At 48.6% G+C, this 22,500-nt stretch overlaps 1 protein-coding gene across 6 annotated transcripts in view; it reads left to right on the top strand.

The window, feature by feature from the left end:
• LOC135508382 (estrogen-related receptor gamma-like) overlaps positions 1-22,500 on the top strand; it is a 295,554-nt gene that overhangs the window by 148,283 nt on the left and 124,771 nt on the right. For 2 of the 6 annotated variants that reach the window (XM_064928520.1, XM_064928519.1), the window contains exon 1: positions 763-1,040. The exons of 3 other annotated variants lie outside the window; for them this stretch is intronic. In XM_064928520.1, the coding sequence (XP_064784592.1) occupies positions 988-1,040 (53 nt within the window). In that variant the 5' untranslated portion in view covers positions 763-987. Of the gene's footprint in view, positions 1-762; positions 1,045-22,500 lie in introns of those variants that run through there. One more of the 6 variants, XM_064928521.1, reaches the window with a different exon arrangement.

The following is a 22,500-nucleotide window of genomic DNA, read 5'->3' as shown; positions in this document are numbered from 1 at the left end:
GTTCATGTTTACTTAATCATTTTACCCTTTATCTTTTGATCTCTTGATTTAACAAAACACCTCTCTCGTCTCACTCTGTTCTTCACATACGCAGAAGCCTGAGCGTGTGTAAGCGGCCTGTTTAAACACATTACGGTCAGAGATTACTTCATTTTACTAATCTTCTCACTTACAGACAGACGGGAAGAGAATTAGAGAGCAATAGAGACAGAGAGAGAAAGGGAAGAGAAAGAAAGGAACTGAGAGAATGACAGACATGCCAACAAACAGACGGAACGGTGTATTTGTACGCAGGCTTCATTCACAGCGTTTGGTACCTCGGCCTGAAACACTTTATCTCTTCGCTCAACAGAAATAACTGATAACAACTGCCCTGAGAGAGAGACACAGAGAGAGAGAATATAGAGAGAGAATTAGAATGCACTGTTTCTTTAAATCCCTCTCTCCTTTACCTCTCTCTCTCTCTCTCTCTTTCTTCACCGCTCACTCTCGTTATTCATCTGCCCCCTGTCTTACTCCCTCTCTCTCTCTCTCTCTCTCTCTCTTTGTGTTTGCCCTTCCTCTCCACCTACTCGGCTCCCCACTCTCTCTCTCTCTCTCTCTCTCTCTCTCTCTCTCTCTCCGTGAGCGAATACGGAGCCTTGCATCTTTCTCATTGGCCGCCCGTCCACCAATGAGCAGCCCGGACGGGCCAGAGGGACTACATATGCAAAGCCTTGCTTCATTATTCATGAGCTCCAATTGTGGCTTTAAGTCCTTGATTAGAAGAGTGCTAGAGCTTTTGGTCCCAACCGGCTGGCTGCTGTGCCTGTAGGCTTGTCACACGGAGGACCACTGTGCCTGATTGCAGTGCTCTGACAGGAACGGAGCGAGAGAGAGGAGAGAGAGAGAGAAGAAAGAGAGGAGGAAAGGAGAGGAGAGGAGGATAGCAGAAAAAAACTTTGATTCATAGAGGAGACTTTCTCATTTTATGGTGGCAGTGTGCAGATGGATTCTGTAGAACTTCCCGAGTGTTACTCTCTACACTCTGAACAACAAGAGTAGGTAAATTTGACCTTTTTACTACTGATGTTTTTCCCACTTGTCATTGAGAATGCCTTTGATTGTGTGTCTGCCTGTGTGGGTAGGTGTTCATCAGACTAAGAGTGTGTGAGTGTGTATTATTTTGTGTGGTACTATGCTGCGGAGGTGACCGGTAGCATGTCAAGGTTGATACAACTTTCAGGTAGTGTGTGTGTCTGTGTGTGTGTGTGTGTGTGTGTGTGTGTGTGTGTGTGTGTGTGTGTGTGTGTGTGTGTGTGTGTGTGTGTGTGTGTGTGTGTGTGTGTGTGTGTGTGTGTGTGTGTGTGTGTGTGTGTGTGTGTGTGTGTGTGTGTGTGTGTGTGTGTGTCTGTCTATGGGTGCTCGGCTGCAGTGCAGAGAGGAGCTCTCACTCCGCGTGAGGAGCAGGATTTCTGCTTCTCTACCTGAGTAGGACACACACTCTGACATGTCTGTCCTGGTACAGAGAGCCATAATGCCTTACTTTATAAATGTGTGTGTGTGGTCAGTCTGGGATGTTTCAGTCTTAGTTTATTAGGCAGGGTCAGTGTGCGTGAGTTCAGCCAGCCAGCCAGCAGAGTGAAATGGGGAGAGGACGGCAGAGATACACACAGAGGGGTAACAGAGGAGAGGAGAGGACAGAAGCGGCAGGAGAAGAAGGGGAGAGGAGGAAGAGGAGGGGGAGAAAGTGGTGTTAAATGCCAGGAGAGCTTGAATTTCAGACAGCCATCACGGCGTGTGGGCCTGCCGCGGCATTAGAGACAACACAGCACACTGCGCCGCACAGTGTGTGTGTGTGTGTGTGTGTGTGTGTGTGTGTCTGTGTCTGTGTGTGAGTGTGTGTTGAGTGTGTGTGTGTGTGTGTGTGTGTGTGTGTGTGTGTGTGTGTGTGTGTGTGTGTGTGTGTGTGTGTGTGTGTGTGTGTGTGTGTGTGTGTGTGTGTGTGTGTGTGTGTGTGTGTGTGTGTGTGTGTGTGTGTGTGTGTGTGTGTGTGTGTGTGTGTGTGTGTGTGTGTGTGTGTGTGCGTGCGTGCGTGTGGAGTGTTTTATGTAAATACAGAATCTGGGACGTCCATACCTTCCTGTCTATAGACACAACACCCAGCACGTCCTCTAATATAGATAGAAGGGGTTCTGTTGTAATATTAAACAAATACATTTAAGGAGTTCCAGGAGGCCAAATGGCCTAAAATGTCATGTTTAATCATATCTAAATCAAATAGAAGTCCTGGTTTTGGACACTCGCACACTCCTCACTCTGTTTCATACCACTTGGCCTTAAGTTAAATAATAGAATACAAGTGAATGGAATCCCAAGAAAGCAATAGATCGATAGAGTGAAGAGAAGAGAGGATGGCTGGACAAGTTGACTTTCTAAAGGAAACCACGGCACACTTAACCCCTGCCCTGCTCTGAATGCTGATAACTCTTCAAAAGTGGAGCCTTGAGCGACAACCCTCTTGTAGTCTACACACACACACACAGAGACTGGAGGTTACTGAAGTAGAGAGAAAGAAAGGCTAGATTGGTAATCTACATGGATAGAATCAAATATTTTATTAATTTGAACGTACACAACCTAAGCACTTCCTGTATACCTGCTGACTTTCTGTGTCTGTGTGTTTATACAGTGTGTGTTTGTACAGTGTGTGTTTTATCATGTCGACAGTGTGTGTTTAGACAGTGTGTGTTTTGTCATGTGTGTTTGGACAGTGTGTGTTTTGTCATGTGTGTTTGGACAGTGTGTGTTTTGTCATGTGGACAGGGTGTGTTTTGTCATGTGGACAGGGTGTGTTTTGTCATGTGTCTTTGGACAGGGTGTGTTTTGTCATGTGGACAGGGTGTGTTTTGTCATGTGGACAGGGTGTTTTTTGTCATGTGGACAGGGTGTTTTTTGTCATGTGGACAGGGTGTTTTTTGTCATGTGGACAGGGTGTGTTTTGTCATGTGGACGGGGTGTGTTTTGTCATGTGGACAGGGTGTTTTTTGTCATGTGGACAGGGTGTTTTTTGTCATGTGGACGGGGTGTGTTTTGTCATATGGACAGGGTGTGTTTTGTCATGTGGATGGGGTGTGTTTTGTCATGTGGACAGGGTGTGTTTTGTCATATGGACAGGGTGTGTTTTGTCATGTGGACAGGGTGTTTTTTGTCATGTGGACAGGGTGTTTTTTGTCATGTGGACAGGGTGTGTTTTGTCATGTGGACAGGGTGTGTTTTGTCATCTGGACAGGGTGGGTGTTAAATCATAGCTTTAGATACACGTCTCTTCTGAAACATTTAGTAAATATCCAAAATTATTTCTTTCTGAATGAGACAGATAAGACCAGAAATGTAATTATTACTAGAGCATTTGGTGTATGTGAGCATTTTTTTTCTGGGAGTTTGTGAATTCATTGCTTTGGTGTGACTGAGATATGGGGAGAAGAGCTGAGAAAGTGTTTGGGGCATATAGTCTGTAAGGAGACAGATTCCGGAGCCTGTCTTTTGGGGCTCCCGAGTGGCGCATCGGTCTAAGGCACTGCATCTCAGTGATGGACGCGTCACTACAGACCATGGTTTGTATCCAGGCTGTATCACATCCAGCTGTGATTGGGAGTCCCATAGGGTGGCGCACAATTGGCCCAGCATCGTCCCGGTTTGGCTGGTGTAGGCCGTCATTGTAAATAAGAATTTGTTCTTAACTGACTTGCCTTGTTAAATAAAATTAAAAACTTGTCCTGTTGTGATGGCTTTTAACCTAGGTTTTCCCCTGTCTATAGTGATGGGTTTTAGCCTGGGTTTTCCCCTGTCTATAGTGATGGGTTTTAGCCTGGGTTTTCCCTGTATATAGTGATGGCTTTTAGCCTGGGTTTTCCCCTGTCTATAGTGATGGGTTTTAGCCTGGGTTTTCCCCTGTCTATAGTGATGGGTTTTAGCCTGGGTTTTCCCTGTATATAGTGATGGCTTTTAGCCTGGGTTTTCCCTGTCTATAGTGATGGGTTTTAGCCTGGGTTTTCCACTGTCTATAGTGATGGGTTTTAGCCTGGGTTTTCCCTGTCTATAGTGATGGGTTTTAGCCTGGGTTTTCCCTGTCTATAGTGATGGGTTTTAGTTGGGATTTTCCCTGTCTATAGTGATGGGTTTTAGCCTGGGTTTTCCCTGTCTATAGTGATGGGTTTTAGCCTGGGTTTTGCCCTGTCTATAGTGATGGGTTTTAGCCTGGGTTTTCCCTGTCTATAGTGATGGGTTTTAGCCTGGGTTTTCCCTGTCTATAGTGATGGGTTTTAGCCTGGGTTTTCCCCTGTCTCGGTGTCCTTAGTGGTCCGGGGTTAGAGTCACTGCTCATAGAGAAACACACTGTCTGAATCCCTCCCTCGGTACCAGCTATAACCAGGATACACTCATCGTCCTCACGCACCTCTCTCCCCACTCACTCCCCGCTCATCTTCTACATAGAAGTTGATGAGTGGGATTCTAATTGATATATTAAGGATAATGTTAACAATACAAATAATGATAATAATAACAACAAGTGCCATTTTGTTGATTATCATAATTGTATTCCTTTCATGCCTGAACATACATTTAATTTGCATATCATTAAGGGTTTTTCTCCTCTTACTTCAATTGATTTAGTGTGTTAATCGTAGAGGTCAAGGGGATGTTGAATGCAGGTTTACAGGACAGGTTTTCTATTGAAAGAATAGAGAACGGTTTTAATGGCTTGGGCTGAGTTTTAAGCTGTTTTGGTGGATGTTGTGTTTTGTAGTTATTAGATATTATTCTATATTTATTTCCCAGATAAATAATGGTGCTATGTGATTTTCTTTAAATTACATTTTAACTACAATTTACATTTTAATACAAATTGTATTTATGCGGTGTCTTGTTTGTGGACTCAATGCACTAAAATATATGATTTTCAGAATATGATTTTTATTGTAGACTCATAACATGACATTAAAAAAATGTTCTTTAATTTGTAAAAACACTTAGTGAGACAGAGCACGCAATGCATCTTGCTCTGCAGTTTTGTAGCTATAGGACAGTGATATGAAATTGAAAATTATGCAGATTTAAAATGTGGGACATTTAAATAATATACATTCTAAGAAATTTGATGGCGCAATTTATGCTTTCCAATTCTGGAGAATAAATGCAGTGTATTTAACAGACTTGAACATTTCTAAGAATAAAACAAATTGAAATATAATAGTGTAACTGATATATCATTCCTAAATGAGTGGTTTCTAATGGAGAGCTCTGTCTGTGAGAGAGAGAGCCTGCTTCTTCTATACATCACACCACATTCTGATACAACCAGCCAGGCTGGCCGGCTGGGGTACGGAGCAGGATTTTTGGTTTTTCCTGTCCGTCTCTCATTCTGTCCTTCTCTGTGTGGAAAAGAGGAAAGCACTGGAGAGAGGGATCAGGGGAATTGTGGGATATTGCGTAAATTAAATTAATTTTAATCTCCGTATAAAATCATTTACTTAATTCATCTGTCAAATCATGTCAATTTGCAGCCTCAATAAAAAAAGTGGCATGGATATTTTTTCTCATCGTGTGTGTGTGTGTACCTGTGTGTGTGTGTGTGTGTGTGTGTGTGTGTGTGTGTGTGTGTGTGTGTGTGTGTGTGTGTGTGTGTGTGTGTGTGTGTGTGTGTGTGTGTGTGTGTGTGTGTGTGTGTGTGTGTGTGTGTGTGTGTGTGTGTGTGTGTGTGTGTGTGTGTGTGTGTGTGTGTGTGCTCGTGTATCGTCCCTGTGTGTAGGGGTGTCGTATGATGTGTTTTTATGCATCTCCGTGGCCCCGGCTGTCTGATGGCTGTCCCATTGTCTCCACACACACTGTGGCGGCCCGTCTTGTGCAGAGTGTGAGGCATTCCAAGGGTAATTAACTGGCTCAAAGAGAGAGCCTCCTGAGCAGACCCATTCACCCCTCGGAGACGGGAGGGGGGAGTCTTTTGTTTGACAGGGGGGCAATAAGTGCTCCTGCGGACGCGCGCACACACACGTAAGATGCAATCACACACAATGACACACACAGTGACACACAGACACACACAAGCACATGCACGTACAACAAAATCACACACACACATCTACTAATGCGAGCAGAAAGCCTTAGAGGGCTGAGTATGAAAGGATAGAGGAGGAGGAGGAGGAGGAGGAGGAGAAGGAAGAGGAAGAGGAAGAGGAAGAGGAGGAGGAGGCCTTGATGATGTGATTGTCAATTTATTTGATTTATGTTCAATCCATCAGGGTGTGTGTGACAAGGCTCTTTGTGCTTGTGTGTGTGTGTGTGTGTGTGTGTGTGTGTGTGTGTGTGTGTGTGTGTGTGTGTGTGTGTGTGTGTGTGTGTGTGTGTGTGTGTGTGTGTGTGTGTGTGTGTGTGTGTGTGTGTGTGTGTGTGTGTGTGTGTGTGAGAGAGAGAGAGAGAGAGAGAGAGAGAGGGTTGCGCTGGCTTTTATGAGGAGTTGAAAGAGCCTTAGGAGGAACTACACCACATGCACACATGTCCTCAACATTCGTGAGGTACGCGTCGCAATTAGCAATTACACCCCATGTCGCTGTCGCTACAGAGGCTGAACGCTGAGCGAATTAGACGTCCAGAAAGAGATAGAGAGAGACGCTTCCTACATTTCAATTCAATTCCCCTCCACTCCACTCATCCCCCATCTCTCCCTCTCTCCAACCCTCTCTTCCCCCTGTGAATTCTCCTCCACTCCACTCATCCCCCATCTCTCCCTCTCTCCAACCCTCTCTTCCCCCTGTGAATTCTCCTCCACTCCACTCATCCCCCATCTCTCCCTCTCTCCAACCCTCTCTTCCCCCTGTGAATTCCCCTCCACTCCACTCATCCCCCATCTCTCCCTCTCTCCAACCCTCTCTTCCCCCTGTGAATTCCCCTCCTCCGTCATTCACGCGTTTCTCCCTTCTTCTGTTTGAATCCTCCTCTATAAAAAGAGAGTGTGACAGCTGATCGTTTATCATGTTATCTCCATGTTTTGTGCTTTTTTTCTCGGCGAGAGTGGGTGGGGTAGCGTAGTAACTCTAAAAACAAGGTGTGTGTGTGCCTCCCTGCATGCGTACGTGCGTGTGCGTGTGTGTGTGTGTGTGGGCTAGGGGAAGAGGGTTAAGTGCTAGGTCTGTTATGCTTAGGAAATAGGGTGGCCTGCTGGTTTGGCCAGGAGAGACGGGAGGAGGAAGCAGTGTGTGTGTGTGTGTGTGTGTGTGTGTGTGTGTGTGTGTGTGTGTGTGTGTGTGTGTGTGTGTGTGTGTGTGTGTGTGTGTGTGTGTGTGTGTGTGCGTGCGTGCGCGTGTGTGTGTGTGTGTGTGTGTGTGTGTGTGTGTGTGTGTGTGTGTGTGTGCGTTTGTGTGAGCTCTCTGCTCTCCTCTGCATGGTGTGGTCTGCATGGTATGGAATGATTAAATTGTCATTGTCCTGCAGCAGAGACAGAGAACTGTGGGGGGGGGATGAATAGCTATGCAGCCTCCTGTCTGACAGTGAAATATTTCCTCCTCTCATCCTCCCATCATGCTTCACGTGTCTGACTGATGGGGGGAGAATGACAGGACCCCATCTCTCTCCCATCTCGCTCTCATCTCTCTTATCTCATCTCTCTCATCTCTCTCATCTCTCTCTCATCTCTCTCCCATCTCTCTCTCATCTCCCATCTCTCTCATTTCTCTTATCATCTCTCCATCTCTCCCATCTCTCTCTCTCTCTTATCTCTCTTTATCTCTCATCTCTCCCTCATCTCTCTCCCATATCTCTCCCAACTCTCTCTCATCTCTCTCTCATCTCTCTCCCATATCTCTCTCATCTCTCATCTCTCTCCCATCTCTCTTTCATCTCTCTCTCATCTCTCATCTCTCTCTCATATTTATCTCTCATCTCTCTCTCATCTCTCTCCCATATCTCTCCCAACTCTCTCTCATCTCTCTCTCATCTCTCTCATATCTCTCTCTCATCTCTCTCGCATCTCTCATCTCTCTCCCATCTCTCTCTCATCTCTCTCTCATCTCTCATCTCTCGCTCATATTTATCTCTCATCTCTCTCCCATATCTCTCCCAACTCTCTCTCATCTCTCTCTCATCTCTCTCTCATATCTCTCTCCCATCTCTCATCTCTCTCTCATCTCTCTCCCATCTCTCATCTCTCTCTCTCTCATATTTATCTATCATCTCTCTCTCATCTCTCTCCCATATCTCTCTCTCATCTCTCTCCGTTTGACATCGTTCCCCTATTCCCTGTCTCTCCGTCTGCCTCTTTCTCTCCCTCTCTCACTCCAGTTTAGCGTTGCGTTGGAACTAGATGTGAGGACCCGCTTTTTACCCCTCTTAAACTTTGGTTTGGTAATGATACAATAACACAGCAAATATAGTCTGAAACGGACACTGTGCATGTTTTGGGGTTTGTTCAAAAATGAAAGTACAAACAAAAGGCAGTTTATTTATTGAGTAAATTGTTTTCATTTCCTTGTAAATGATCAATTACTGTTGCAATAGAAAACAATTTAATTTAATTTAATTTAATTTAATTTGCGTCCCGCAGCTGATTCATTTGATTTTCCCCATATTCTATTTATTTTCTCCCACTATAAATACATGTCTTTGCTCCACTGTTGTTTTATTGAGTTTTATTTGCGTTATAGTATCGCAAGGAGCAACCTGCTAGGTTTATCTTGCCCAATATGTCTGAATGGACAGACAGACTAACAGATATACAGGCATAACCACAGACAAATAAACTGCTGTAAGGTGTAAATTTGTTGTCTACATGTGCTGTGTATGTGTGTGTATGTATGTGTGTGTATGTGTTGTGGTTGTCACTGAGCTGTGCTTGACCACACCGGGAGCTGTAGGGAGCTGGGTGTACACACGGTATGGTCGAGCTCCCCGGCCAGTACTCTCCCAGTTTATCAGTCCTTGTCGTTCCTACTTCCTAATCACAACAACTCTGAATTAAGTGCTTGGATAAATATTTGTTGTATTTTCAGTAACCAACACATGTAATTTTTTTTGGTTATTTTAGAATTTTAGAATGTCATTATTTGACTGTTTTATCGACTCAAAGTCGTGTTGTTTTGGAGAATGTTTTTACTCTGATTAGAGATTTGTTTTAATCTGTGTCAGATTATACCTGAGAACAGGAATATTCATACATCAGCGCCGACTACAGTACAGTTTATAGGCCACATGTAGTTTTAGGTGAAAAGAAACCCAGAAACCCAGTTGGTAGGCAATAGTGTTTGTGTTCTTCATTTTAAACCCGTTTAGAATGCGTTCCTTTAGAAAACTCCCCCCCCTCTCCCCATCTCCTCCACTACCCGTCTCCTCTTGTCCCCTTCCTCTCCCCATCTCCTCCAGTACCCGTCTCCTCCTGTCCCCTTCCTCTCCCCATCTCCTCCTTTCCCCTTCCTCTCCCCATCTCCTCCACTACCCGTCTCCTCCTGTCCCCTTCCTCTCCCCATCTCCCTCCATCTGTCCCCATCTCCTCCTCTCCCCATCCCCTTCCCCTTCCTCTCCACATCTCCTCCACTACCCGTCTCCTCCTGTCCCCTTCCTCTCCCCATCTCCTCCTCTCCCCATCTGCTCCTTTCCCCTTCCTCTCCCCATCTCCTCCTCTCCCCATCTCTCCTCCTTCCTCTCCCCCATCTCCTCCTGTCCCCTTCCTCTCCCCATCTCCTCCACTACCCGTCTCCTCCTGTCCCCTTCCTCTCCCCATCTCCCTCCCCTTCCTCTACCCATCTCCTCCTGTCCCCTTCCTCTCCCCATCTCCTCCACTACCCGTCTCCTCCTGTCCCCTTCCTCTCCCCATCTCCTCCAGTACCCGTCTCCTCCTGTCCCCTTCCTCTCCCCATCTCCTCCACTACCCCGTCTCCTCCTGTCCCCTTCCTCTCCCCATCTCCTCCACTACCCGTCTCCTCCTGTCCCCTTCCTCTCCCCATCTCCTCCACTACCCGTCTCCTCCTTTCCCCTTCCTCTCCCCGTCTCCTCCTGTCCCCTTCCTCTCCCCATCTCCTCCACTACCCGTCTCCTCCTGTCCCCTTCCTCTCCACATCTCCTCCACTACCCGTCTCCTCCTGTCCCCTTCCTCTCCCCATCTCCTCCTCTCCCCATCTGCTCCTTTCCCCTTCCTCTCCCCATCTTTCCCCTTCCTCTCCCCCATCTCCTCCCCTCTCCCCCTCTCCTCCTGTCCCCTTCCTCTCCCCATCTCCTCCAGTACCCGTCTCCTCCTGTCCCCTTCCTCTCCCCATCTCCTCCACTACCCGTCTCCTCCTGTCCCCTTCCTCTCCCCATCTCCTCCACTACCCCGTCTCCTTCTGTCCCCTTCCTCTCCCCATCTCCTCCACTACCCCGTCTCCTCCTGTCCCCTTCCTCTCCCCATCTCCTCCACTACCCCGTCTCCTCCTGTCCCCTTCCTCTCCCCATCTCCTCCACTACCCCGTCTCCTCCTGTCCCCTTCCTCTCCCCATCTCCTCCACTACCCGTCTCCTCCTGTCCCCTTCCTCTCCCCATCTCCTCCACTACCCATCTCCTCCTGTCCCCTTCCTCTCCCCATCTCCTCCACTACCCGTCTCCTCCTGTCCCCTTCCTCTCCCCATCTCCTCCAGAACCCCGTCTCCTCCTGTCCCCTTCCTCTCCCCATCTCCTCCACTTACCCGTCTCCTCCTGTCCCCTTCCTCTCCCCATCTCCTCCACTACCCGTCTCCTCCTGTCCCCTTCCTCTCCCCATCTCATCCACTACCCGTCTCCTCCTGTCCCCTTCCTCTCCCCATCTCCTCCACTACCCGTCTCCTCCTTTCCCCTTCCTCTCCCCATCTCCTCCTGTCCCCTTCCTCTCCCCATCTCCTCCACTACCCTTCTCCTCCTGTCCCCTTCCTCTCCCCATCTCCTCCAGTACCCGTCTCCTCCTGTCCCCTTCCCTCTCCCCATCTCCTCCACTACCCTTCTCCTCCTGTCCCCTTCCTCTCCCCATCTCCTCCACTACCCGTCTCCTCCTGTCCCCTTCCTCTCCCCATCTCCTCCACTACCCGTCTCCTCCTTTCCCCTTCCTCTCCCCGTCTCCTCCTCCCCCTTCCTCTCCCCATCTCCTCCACTACCCCTCCTCCTGTCCCCTTCCTCTCCCCATCTCCTCCACTACCCATCTCCTCCTGTCCCCTTCCTCTCCCCATCTCCTCCACTACCCATCTCCTCCTGTCCCCTTCCTCTCCCCATCTCCTCCACTACCCGTCTCCTCCTGTCCCCTTCCTCTCCCCATCTCCTCCTGTCCCCTTCCTCTCCCCATCTCCTCCAGTACCCCTTCCTCTCCCCTTCCTCCCCCCGTCTCCTCCTGTCCCCTTCCTCTCCCCATCTCCTCCAGTACCCGTCTCCTCCTGTCCCCTTCCTCTCCCCATCTCCTCCACTACCCGTCTCCTCCTGTCCCCTTCCTCTCCCCATCTCCTCCACTACCCATCTCCTCCTGTCCCCTTCCTCTCCCCATCTCCTCCAGTACCCGTCTCCTCCTGTCCCCTTCCTCTCCCCATCTCCTCCAGTACCCGTCTCCTCCTGTCCCCTTCCTCTCCCCATCTCCTCCACTACCCATCTCCTCCTGTCCCCTTCCTCTCCCCATCTCCTCCAGTACCCGTCTCCTCCTGTCCCCTTCCTCTCCCCATCTCCTCCACTACCCGTCTCCTCCTGTCCCCTTCCTCTCCCCATCTCCTCCACTACCCGTCTCCTCCTTTCCCCTTCCTCTCCCCGTCTCCTCCTGTCCCCTTCCCTCTCCCCATCTCCTCCACTACCCTTCTCCTCCTGTCCCCTTCCTCTCCCCATCTCCTCCAGTACCCATCTCCTCCTGTCCCCTTCCTCTCCCCATCTCCTCCACTACCCGTCTCCTCCTTTCCCCTTCCTCTCCCCGTCTCCCCTGTCCCCTTCCTCTCCCCATCTCCTCCACTACCCGTCTCCTCCTGTCCCCTTCCTCTCCCCATCTCCTCCAGTACCCGTCTCCTCCTGTCCCCTTCCTCTCCACATCTCCTCCACTACCCGTCTCCTCCTGTCCCCTTCCTCTCCCCATCTCCTCCACTACCCGTCTCCTCCTGTCCCCTTCCTCTCCCCATCTCCTCCACTACCCGTCTCCTCCTGTCCCCTTCCTCTCCCCATCTCCTCCACTACCCGTCTCCTCCTGTCCCCTTCAGCTCCCCATCTCCTCCACTACCCGTCTCCTCCTGTCCCCTTCCTCTCCCCATCTCCTCCACTACCCGTCTCCTCCTGTCCCCTTCCTCTCCCCATCTCCTCCTCTCCCCATCTGCTCCTTTCCCCTTCCTCTCCCCATCTCCTCCTCTCCCCATCTCCTCCACTACCCGTCTCCTCCTGTCCCCTTCCTCTCCCCATCTCCTCCACTACCCGTCTCCTCCTGTCCCCTTCCTCTCCCCATCTCCTCCACTACCCGTCTCCTCCTTTCCCCTTCCTCTCCCCCTCCTCCTGTCCCCTTCCTCTCCCCATCTCCTCCACTACCCATCTCCTCCTGTCCCCTTCCTCTCCCCATCTCCTCCAGTACCCGTCTCCTCCTGTCCCCTTCCTCTCCCCATCTCCTCCACTACCCGTCTCCTCCTGTCCCCTTCCTCTCCCCATCTCCTCCACTACCCGTCTCCTCCTGTCCCCTTCCTCTCCCCATCTCCTCCACTACCCGTCTCCTCCTTTCCCCTTCCTCTCCCCATCTCCTCCACTACCCATCTCCTCCCTGTCCCCTTCCTCTCCCCATCTCCTCCACTACCCGTCTCCTCCTTTCCCCTTCCTCTCCCCATCTCCTCCACTACCCGTCTCCTCCTTTCCCCTTCCTCTCCCCATCTCCTCCACTACCCATCTCCTCCTGTCCCCTTCCTCTCCCCATCTCCTCCACTACCCGTCTCCTCCTTTCCCCTTCCTCTCCCCTTTTCTTCCTCTCCCCCTCTTGCTCCCTATTGCCTCCTCAACAAGCTCTCACAGTCCCAAATTAGACTTTAATCCATATTCTACAAACGTCAACTTTCAAAGTGTTTTTCTTTCTCCTACTGCTCTGTATTAATAATTTTCTCCAAATGTCAAATTTCAACGTTAAGCTTTAAGTTTAGGCACTCATTCCAAATGGTTAGGGTTTGGGACAGGGTTTGGGACAGGGTTAAAATAAAAAGACAGTGTCTACAACTAGGACCAAACACGCAACGTTCTGATCCAGAGTCAATGGATTATGTTGGATTACCACCCCTTCACAACGCCCTACCAAAACCCAAGCCTACATGACGTCCAATTTCAATGTCAATCTTGAACGACCTGTCTACACCTCCACTCCTCCTCTCCCCCTCCTTTCCCCCATCTCCTCCTCTCCCCCATCTCCTCCTCAGCCTCTCCTCCTCTCCCCCTCCTCTCCCCCATCTCCTCCTCTCCCCCTTCTCCTTCTCACCCTCTTCTCTCTCCCCATCTCTTCCTCTCCCCCTCATTTCCCCCATCTCCTCCTCTCCCCCATCTCTCCTCACCCCTCCTCTCCTCCCTCCCCCTCCTTTCCCCATCTCCTCCTCCCCCTCACCCCCATCTCCCTCCTCTCCCCTCCTCTCCCCCATCTCCTCTTCTCCCATCCTCTCCCCCAGCTCCTCTTCTCCCCCCTCCTCTCGCTCCATCTCCTCCTCTCCCCCCCCCTCCTCTCCCCATCTCCTCTTCTCCCACTCCTCTCCCCCATCTCCTCCTCTCCCCCATCTCCTCCTCTCCCCCTCCTCTCCCCCATCTCCTCCTCCTCTCCCCCATCTCCTCCTCTCCTCCATCATCTCCTTTCACCTCCTCTCCCCCATCTCCCCCTCACCCTCTCCTCTTCCCCATCTACCCCTCACCCCCTCCTCTCGCCCATCTCCCCCTCACCCCCTCCTCTCCCCCATCTCCTCCTCCTCTCCCACATCTCCTCTCTTCTTCCTGCAGTCAGTACTGTCACCTACCCACACGTTCAGTATTAAAGCCGACAGTCCATCTGCCACTCAACCCGCTAACAGCTCCTGTCGCTAATGCTAACACACACACATCGAACCCCACCTTCCCCCAACACACACAGACACTAATGCTAACACCCCACGGCCATTCTGAACTACCCACCTGTTCCTGACTATACCCATCACACACCCGTAAAAACACAGAACAGAAGAGACACAGCATTAAGTAAACAGTGAGTCACTACTTTCATCTGGGTGAGTCACTACTTTCATCTGGGTTAGTCACTACTTTCCTCTGGGTGAGTCACTACTTTCATCTGGGTTAGTCACTACTTTCCTCTGGGTGAGTCACTACTTTCATCTGGGTGAGTCATTCATTTCATCTGGGTGAGTCACTACTTTCATCTGGGTGAGTCATTCATTTCATCTGGGTTAGTCACTACTTTCCTCTGGGTGAGCCACTACTTTCATCTGGGTGAGTCATTCATTTCCTCTGGGTGAGTCACTACTTTCATCTGGGTGAGTCACTACTTTCCTCTGGGTAAGTCACTACTTTCCTCTGGGTGAGTCACTCCTTTCCTCTGGGTGAGTCACTACTTTCCTCTGGGTGAGTCACTACTTTCCTCTGGGTGAGGCACTACTTTCATCTGGGTGAGTCATTCATTTCTTCTGGGTGAGTCACTACTTTCATCTGGGCGAGTCATTCATTCCTCTGGGTGAGGCACTACTTTCCTCTGGGTGAGTCACTACTTTCATCTAGGTGAGTCACTACTTTCCTCTGGGTGAGTCACTACATTCATCTGGGCGAGTCATTCATTCCTCTGGGTGAGGCACTACTTTCCTCTGGGTGAGTCACTACTTTCCTCTGGGTGAGTCACTACTTTCCTCTGGGTGAGGCACTACTTTCCTCTGAGTGAGTCACTACTTTCCTCTGGGTGAGGCACTACTTTCATCTGGGTGAGTCATGCATTTCCTCTGGGTGGGTCACTACTTTCCTCTGGGTGAGTCACTACTCTCCTCTGGGTGAGTCACTACACTCCTCTGGGTGAGTCACAACTTTCCTCTGGGTGAGTCACTACTTTCCTCTGGGGAGTCACTACTTTCATCTGGGTGAGTCACTACTTTCATCTGGGTGAGTCACTACTTTCCTCTGGGTGAGGCACTACTTTCATCTGGGTGAGTCATTCATTTCCTCTGGGTGAGTCACTACTTTCCTCTGGGTGAGTCACTACTCTCCTCTGGGTGAGACACTACTTTCCTCTGGGTGAGTCACTACTTTCCTCTGGGTGAGTCACACTCACTTTCCTCTGGGGGAGTCACTACTATCATCTGGGTGAGTCACTACTTTCCTCTGGGTGAGTCACTACTCTCCTCTGGGTGAGACACTACTTTCCTCTGGGTGAGTCACTACTTTCCTCTGGGTGAGTCACTACTTTCCTCTGGGGGAGTCACTACTTTCATCTGGGTGAGTCACTACTTTCCTCTGGGTGAGTCACTACTTTCATCTGGGTGAGTCACTACTTTCATCTGGGTGAGTCACTACTTTCCTCTGGGTGAGGCACTACTTTCATCTGGGTGAGTCATTCATTTCCTCTGGGTGAGTCACTACTTTCCTCTGGGTGAGTCACTACTCTCCTCTGGGTGAGACACTACTTTCCTCTGGGTGAGTCACTACTTTCATCTGGGTGAGTCACTACTTTCCTCTGGGTGAGGCACTACTTTCATCTGGGTGAGTCATTCATTTCCTCTGGGTGAGTCACTACTTTCCTCTGTGTGAGTCACTGCTCTCCTCTGGGTGAGACACTACTTTCCTCTGGGTGAGTCACTACTTTCCTCTGGGTGAGTCACTACTTTCCTCTGGGGGAGTCACTACTTTCATCTGGGTGAGTCACTACTTTCGTCTGGGTGAGTCACTACTTTCGTCTGGGTGAGGCACTACTTTCATCTGGGTGAGTCATTCATTTCCTCTGGGTGAGTCACTACTTTCCTCTGGGTGAGTCACTACTTTCCTCTGAGTGAGTCACTACTTTCCTCTGGGTGAGGCACTACTTTCATCTGGGTGAGTCATGCATTTCCTCTGGGTGAGTCACTACTTTCCTCTGGGTGAGTCACTACTGGGTGAGTCACAACTTTCCTCTGGGTGAGTCACTACACTCCTCTGGGTGAGTCACAACTTTCCTCTGGGTGAGTCACTACTTTCATCTGGGTGAGTCACTACTTTCCTCTGGGTGAGGCACTACTTTCATCTGGGTGAGTCATTCATTTCCTCTGGGTGAGTCACTACTTTCCTCTGGGTGAGTCACTACTCTCCTCTGGGTGAGACACTACTTTCCTCTGGGTGAGTCACTACTTTCCTCTGGGTGAGTCACTACTTTCCTCTGGGGGAGTCACTACTTTCCTCTGGGGGAGTCACTACTATCATCTGGGTGAGTCACTACTTTCCTCTGGGTGAGTCACTACTCTCCTCTGGGTGAGACACTACTTTCCTCTGGGTGAGTCACTACTTTCCTCTGGGTGAGTCACTACTTTCCTCTGTGTGAGTCACTGCTCTCCTCTGGGTGAGACACTACTTTCCTCTGGGTGAGTCACTACTTTCCTCTGGGTGAGTCACTACTTTCCTCTGGGTGAGTCACTACTTTCATCTGGGTGAGTCACTACTTTCCTCTGGGTGAGTCACTACTTTCGTCTGGGTGAGGCACTACTTTCATCTGGGTGAGTCACTACTTTCGTCTGGGTGAGGCACTACTTTCATCTGGGTGAGTCACTACTCTCCTCTGGGTGAGTCACAACTTTCCTCTGGGTGAGTCACTACTTTCCTCTGGGTGAGTCACTACTCTCCTCTGGGTGAGACACTACTTTCCTCTGGGTGAGTCACTACTTTCCTCTGGGTGAGTCACTACTTTCCTCTGGGGGAGTCACTACTTTCATCTGGGTGAGTCACTACTTTCCTCTGGGTGAGTCACTACTTGCATCTGGGTGAGTCACTACTTTCCTCTGGGTGAGGCACTACTTTCATCTGGGTGAGTCATTCATTTCCTCTGGGTGAGTCACTACTTTCCTCTGGGTGAGTCACTACTCTCCTCTGGGTGAGACACTACTTTCCTCTGGGTGAGTCACTACTTTCCTCTGGGTGAGTCACTACTTTCCTCTGGGGAAGTCACTACTTTCATCTGGGTGAGTCACTACTTTCCTCTGTGTGAGTCACTACTTTCCTCTGGGTGAGTCACTACTTTCCTCTGGGTGAGTCACTACTCTCCCCTGGGTGAGTCACTACTCTCCCCTGGGTGAGTCACTACTCTCTTCTGGGTGTTTTGGGGCAGAGGGGAGGAGGGACAGGGGGAGGCCAGTGGTGGCATTTGTGCTCCTCAGGGCTCCTGCTTCTGCATTAGAAAGAATGGCACCTGTCTCATCAATCACAGCTTCACCATCACACACACACATACCCTCACAAACGCACAGTCACGGCCCTTCCATTCACAGATGGACCAGCAACACTTGAGTGAGTAACTAAGCATCAGCAAGGCATGGACACACACACAGGTACTTGGCGTAATTTTGCTCAATGTCCTGTGTGCTAATCCGTGTGAGTATGTGGTGTGTGTGTGTGTGTGTGTGTGTGTGTGTGTGTGTGTGTGTGTGTGTGTGTGTGTGTGTGTGTGTGTGTGTGTGTGTGTGTGTGTGTGTGTGTGTGTGTGTGTGTGTGTGCGCGCGCTCCTTACAAATCAAATTCTTACAGTTTCTGACGAGTGTGAAATAGGTTTATGTAGAACCCTATAGGTTAATGTTCTTTCACAGATGCCCCCTCAGTTCCCCTCTCAGTTCCTCTCTCTCTTCTCTTCTCTCTGTCCCCTTCAGTTCCCCTCTCTCTTCAAATGTCTCTGTCCCCCTCAGTTCCCCTCTATTCTCTAATCTCAGTTCCTCTCTCAGTTCCTTTATCTCTTCTCTTCACTCTGTGCCCCTCAGTTCCCCTCTCTCTTCTCTTCTCTCGTTCCCCCTCAGTTCCCCTCTCTCTTCTCTTCTCTCAGTTCCTCTCTCAGTTCCTCTCTCTCTACTCTTCTCTCTGTCCCTCTCAGTTCTCCTCTCTCTTCTCTTCTCTCTTCTCTTCTCTCTGTCCCCTCAGTTCCCCTCTCTCTTCTTTTCTCTCACTTCCTCTCTCAGTTCCTCTCTTCTCTTCTCTCTGTCCCCCTCAGTTCCCCTCTCTCTTCTCTTTGCTCTGTCCCTCTCAGTTCCACTCTCAGTTCCTCTCTCTTCTCTTCTCTCTGTCCCCCTTAGTTCCTCTCTCAGTTCCTCTCTATCCTCCCTCTGTCCCCCTTAGTTCCTCTCTCCTCTTCTCTGTCCCCCTCAGTTCCTCTCTCAGTGCCTCTCTCTCTTCTCTTCTCTCTGTCCCCCTCAGTTCCTCTCTGTTCCCCTCTCTCTTCTCTTCTCTCTGTCCCCCTCAGTTCCTTTCTCTCTTCTCTTCTCTGTCCCCCTCAGTTCCTCTCTGTTCCCCTCTCTCTTCTCTTCTCTCTGTCCCCCTCAGTTCCTTTCTCTCTTCTATTCTCTCTGTCCCCCTCAGTTCCTCTCTCAGTTCCCCTCTCTCTTCTCTTCTCTCTGTCCCCCTCAGTTCCTCTCTGTTCCCCTCTCTCTTCTCTTCTCTCTGTCCCCCTCAGTTCCTCTCTGTTCCCCTCTCTCTTCTCTTCTCTCTGTCCCCCTCAGTTCCTCTCTGTTCCCCTCTCTCTTCTCTTCTCTCTGTCCCCCTTAGTTCCTCTCTCCTCTTCTCTGTCCCCCTCAGTTCCTCTCTCAGTGCCTCTCTCTCTTCTCTTCTCTCTGTCCCCCTCAGTTCCTCTCTGTTCCCCTCTCTCTTCTCTTCTCTCTGTCCCCCTCAGTTCCTTTCTCTCTTCTCTTCTCTGTCCCCCTCAGTTCCTCTCTGTTCCCCCTCTCTTCTCTTCTCTCTGTCCCCCTCAGTTCCTCTCTGTTCCCCTCTCTTCTCTTCTCTCTGTCCCCCTTAGTTCCTCTCTCCTCTCTCTCTGTCTCCCCTGTCCCCTCTCAGTGCCTCTCTCTCTTCTCTTCTCTCTGTCCCCCTCAGTTCCTCTCTGTTCCCCTACTGTTCTATCATACTCTCCTCTTCCCCCAATCCATTTTCCTTTTAAATAATGTACATTCCTTTATATCCAACATCAGTCCATTATTCGAAATTCTGTTTTGAAGCAGATATTTATTCTGACAAGTTTGGGTTTTATTTCTGTAGGAAATATTACAATACATTTCTTAATGTCTATTCTGACTGTCCCCCCAGTTCTCAAGTACTGCATGATGCTTGTTCTGTATCACTCTGTCCCATATCAGTTAATGTCTGTTCCCCTGGGTCTCGACTTTCTCTTCTCTCTGTCCCCCTCAGTTCCTCTCATCTTCCAGACCCCAGTTTATCACATCTTTTTTGTCTCTGTCCTGAGAGTGGTATGGTAGTGGTGTCCCTCAGTTCCTTTCTCTCTTCTCTTCTCTCTGTGTCAGTTCCTTTCTCTCCTTCGCTACTGTTCTATCATACTCAGGTGTGTCTTCTCCTAGCCAATCCATTTTGTTTTTAAATAATGTACATTCCTGGTTATATACAACATCAGTCCATTATTGTCTGGAAATTATAGTTTTGAAGCAGATATTTATTCTGACAAGTTTGGGTTTTATTTTTAAAAGTAGGGAAATATTACAATACATTATATGTTAATGTATAAAAATTCTGACTCTCTTCTCCAGTGGTCTCCAAGTACTGCATGATGCTTGTTCTGTATCACTGTATAGGGGTCAGGTGTGACATATCTTGTTAATGTTGGTTTATACAGGTGTGTCTGTCTCGACTGGTGGTATGGTAGTGATGTATGTATACAGGTGTGTCTGTCTCTCTGGTGGATGGTAGTGATGTCTACACCTCCCCATCTTCCTGTCTCTCCAGTTTATGGTAGTTTGTTGTCTTCAGGTCCTGTCTGGACTCTGAGTGGTATGGTAGTGATGTATGTATAGGGGTCAGGTGTGTCTGTCTCTCTGATGGTATGGTAGTGGTGTATGTATAGGGGTCAGGTGTGTCTCTCTGGTGGTATGGTAGTGGTGTATGTATAGGGGTCAGGTGTGTCTGTCTCTCTGGTGGTCTGGTAGTGATGTATGTATAGGGGTCAGGTGTGTCTGTCTCTCTGGTGGTATGGTAGTGATGTATGTATAGGGGTCAGGTGTGTCTGTCTCTCTGGTGGTATGGTAGTGATGTATGTATAGGGGTCAGGTGTGTCTGTCTCTCTGGTGGTATGGTAGTGATGTATGTATAGGGGTCAGGTGTGTCTGTCTCTCTGGTGGTATGGTAGTGTTGTATGTATAGGGGTCAGGTGTGTCTGTCTCTCTGGTGGTATGGTAGTGATGTATGTATAGGGGTCAGGTGTGTCTGTCTCTCTGGTGGTATGGTAGAGTTGTATGTATAGGGGTCAGGTGTGTCTGTCTCTCTGGTGGTATGGTAGTGGTGTATGTATAGGGGTCAGGTGTGTCTGTCTCTCTGGTGGTATGGTAGTGTTGTATGTATAGGGGTCAGGTGTGTCTGTCTCTCTGGTGGTATGGTAGTGGTGTATGTATAGGGGTCAGGTGTGTCTGTCTGTCTGGTGGTATGGTAGTGTTGTATGTATAGGGGTCAGGTGTGTCTGTCTCTCTGGTGGTATGGTAGTGATGTATGTATAGGGGTCAGGTGTGTCTGTCTCTCTGGTGGTATGGTAGTGATGTATGTATAGGGGTCAGGTGTGTCTGTCTCTCTGGTGGTATGGTAGTGGTGTATGTATAGGGGTCAGGTGTGTCTGTCTCTCTGGTGGTATGGTAGTGTTGTATGTATAGGGGTCAGGTGTGTCTGTCTCTCTGGTGGTATGGTAGAGTTGTATGTATAGGGGTCAGGTGTGTCTGTCTCTCTGGTGGTATGGTAGTGATGTATGGATAGGGGTCAGGTGTGTCTGTCTCTCTGATGGTGTGGTAGTGGTAGTGTATTCAGTTGTTGTTACGTGGGAAAGATATTTGTACTAATTAGTAGTTTAATGTTAACTTGTGCACATCGTGACGTGTGAATGTGTTGTGTGTACATTTGTGGATGTTGCAATTTTTTAAATTGACTTAGTCTGTATTTTGCTTTGCATGCTGCTAACTGAAAGTAATATTTGATTTTAAGGCTTTGATTTGAGACCATAAGTATTTAAGTTAATTTGTTTTCAGTAACATTTATTATTAATGTATATTTTGATACGTGAATTTTTTCTAGAAATAAAAATATATTTAGTATAAAATAATGCAACATTTATTTTGTGATTTAAAAAAAAAGTTTAACTAGACAGGTCTCCTAAATTCCTAAAATGTCCTCCTACAATTCTCCTAATTCTCCTCCTTAAAGTACAAGATAAGCAGTGTGTCTCCTAACACTGCTGCTGTGCTGTATATATTGTAGACTAAACCCTCTCCAATGTAATGGTCTTTCTCCCCAAAGAACCTTTAATATTTTATGAAGGTAAGGTTTAAAACTCAATCCGATTATCACACCACAAGCCTAATGTAATAAAGCAATGGTGTGCTAATCCCGCTGCTCCACGTTGGTATTTTAGCATTTTTGCTAATGTAAGTGAATATGTAGCACGCGGCAGGCGCTGTATTGAGTTGAGCCCCTACAGTAGATAGAACGCTGAGCTGGGCTGAGCCGGGGCTTGTCCATGGCTGTGTGTTGGAGCCGGCCCTGTTCATCCTGCTCACTCAACTGGAACTAACGCCACACACACACACACACACACACACACACACACACACACACACACACACACACACACACACACACACACACACACACACACACACACACACACACACACACACACACACACACACACACACACACACACAGTGTTCCAGTGTGTCTGTGTTTGTGTGGTAAACATGTCTTTATCAGTATGTGAGGTCCATGTTCTGACGTATTTACTGATACACACATGGAGATAACAACAGACACAACGTATTACACAAAAATGAAAGGACTACCAGATTATCACATTCTTTCTCTAAAATGATGTTGTCTCATACCCAAATTAACAATTATTATAATATATGTGTATTATAATATATAAAATATTTTTATTAGGCTGAATAGACAGAATGAAAGAAAAAAAGAAAGAGATGAATCTGGAGAGAAAACAGAGAGTGAAGGTATTACCATGAGCCATTTATACACTTTCACAGATTTGCTGACCACATTCAGATGAGTGTTTTCACAGATTTGCTGCCCATAATTAGATGAGTGTTTTCACAGATTTGCTACCCACATTTAGATGAGTGTTTTTGATTTTCAATTACAGTGATTTTAGCTCTATCTATTTTAAGAGTGAGTTTTAAGACATTTCCTTTGTAGTGGAATGTCTAAATTTGACCCTCTATTTTTTCACGTACTGATTTTTTAAAATTATTAGTCTAGGGGTCTTTCCCTGGTTTTCTCTTTTAATGTAGGGCACCTGGCAATTTCATTACACACACACACACACATACACACACACACACAGTTTCCTCT

The sequence above is a fragment of the Oncorhynchus masou genome, chromosome 21 (genome assembly GCF_036934945.1).
Source record: "Oncorhynchus masou masou isolate Uvic2021 chromosome 21, UVic_Omas_1.1, whole genome shotgun sequence".
Lineage (NCBI taxonomy): Eukaryota > Metazoa > Chordata > Actinopteri > Salmoniformes > Salmonidae > Oncorhynchus > Oncorhynchus masou.
The sequence above is the reverse complement of the archived record's forward strand: the minus strand, read 5'-3'. Positions and strand labels throughout refer to the sequence as shown.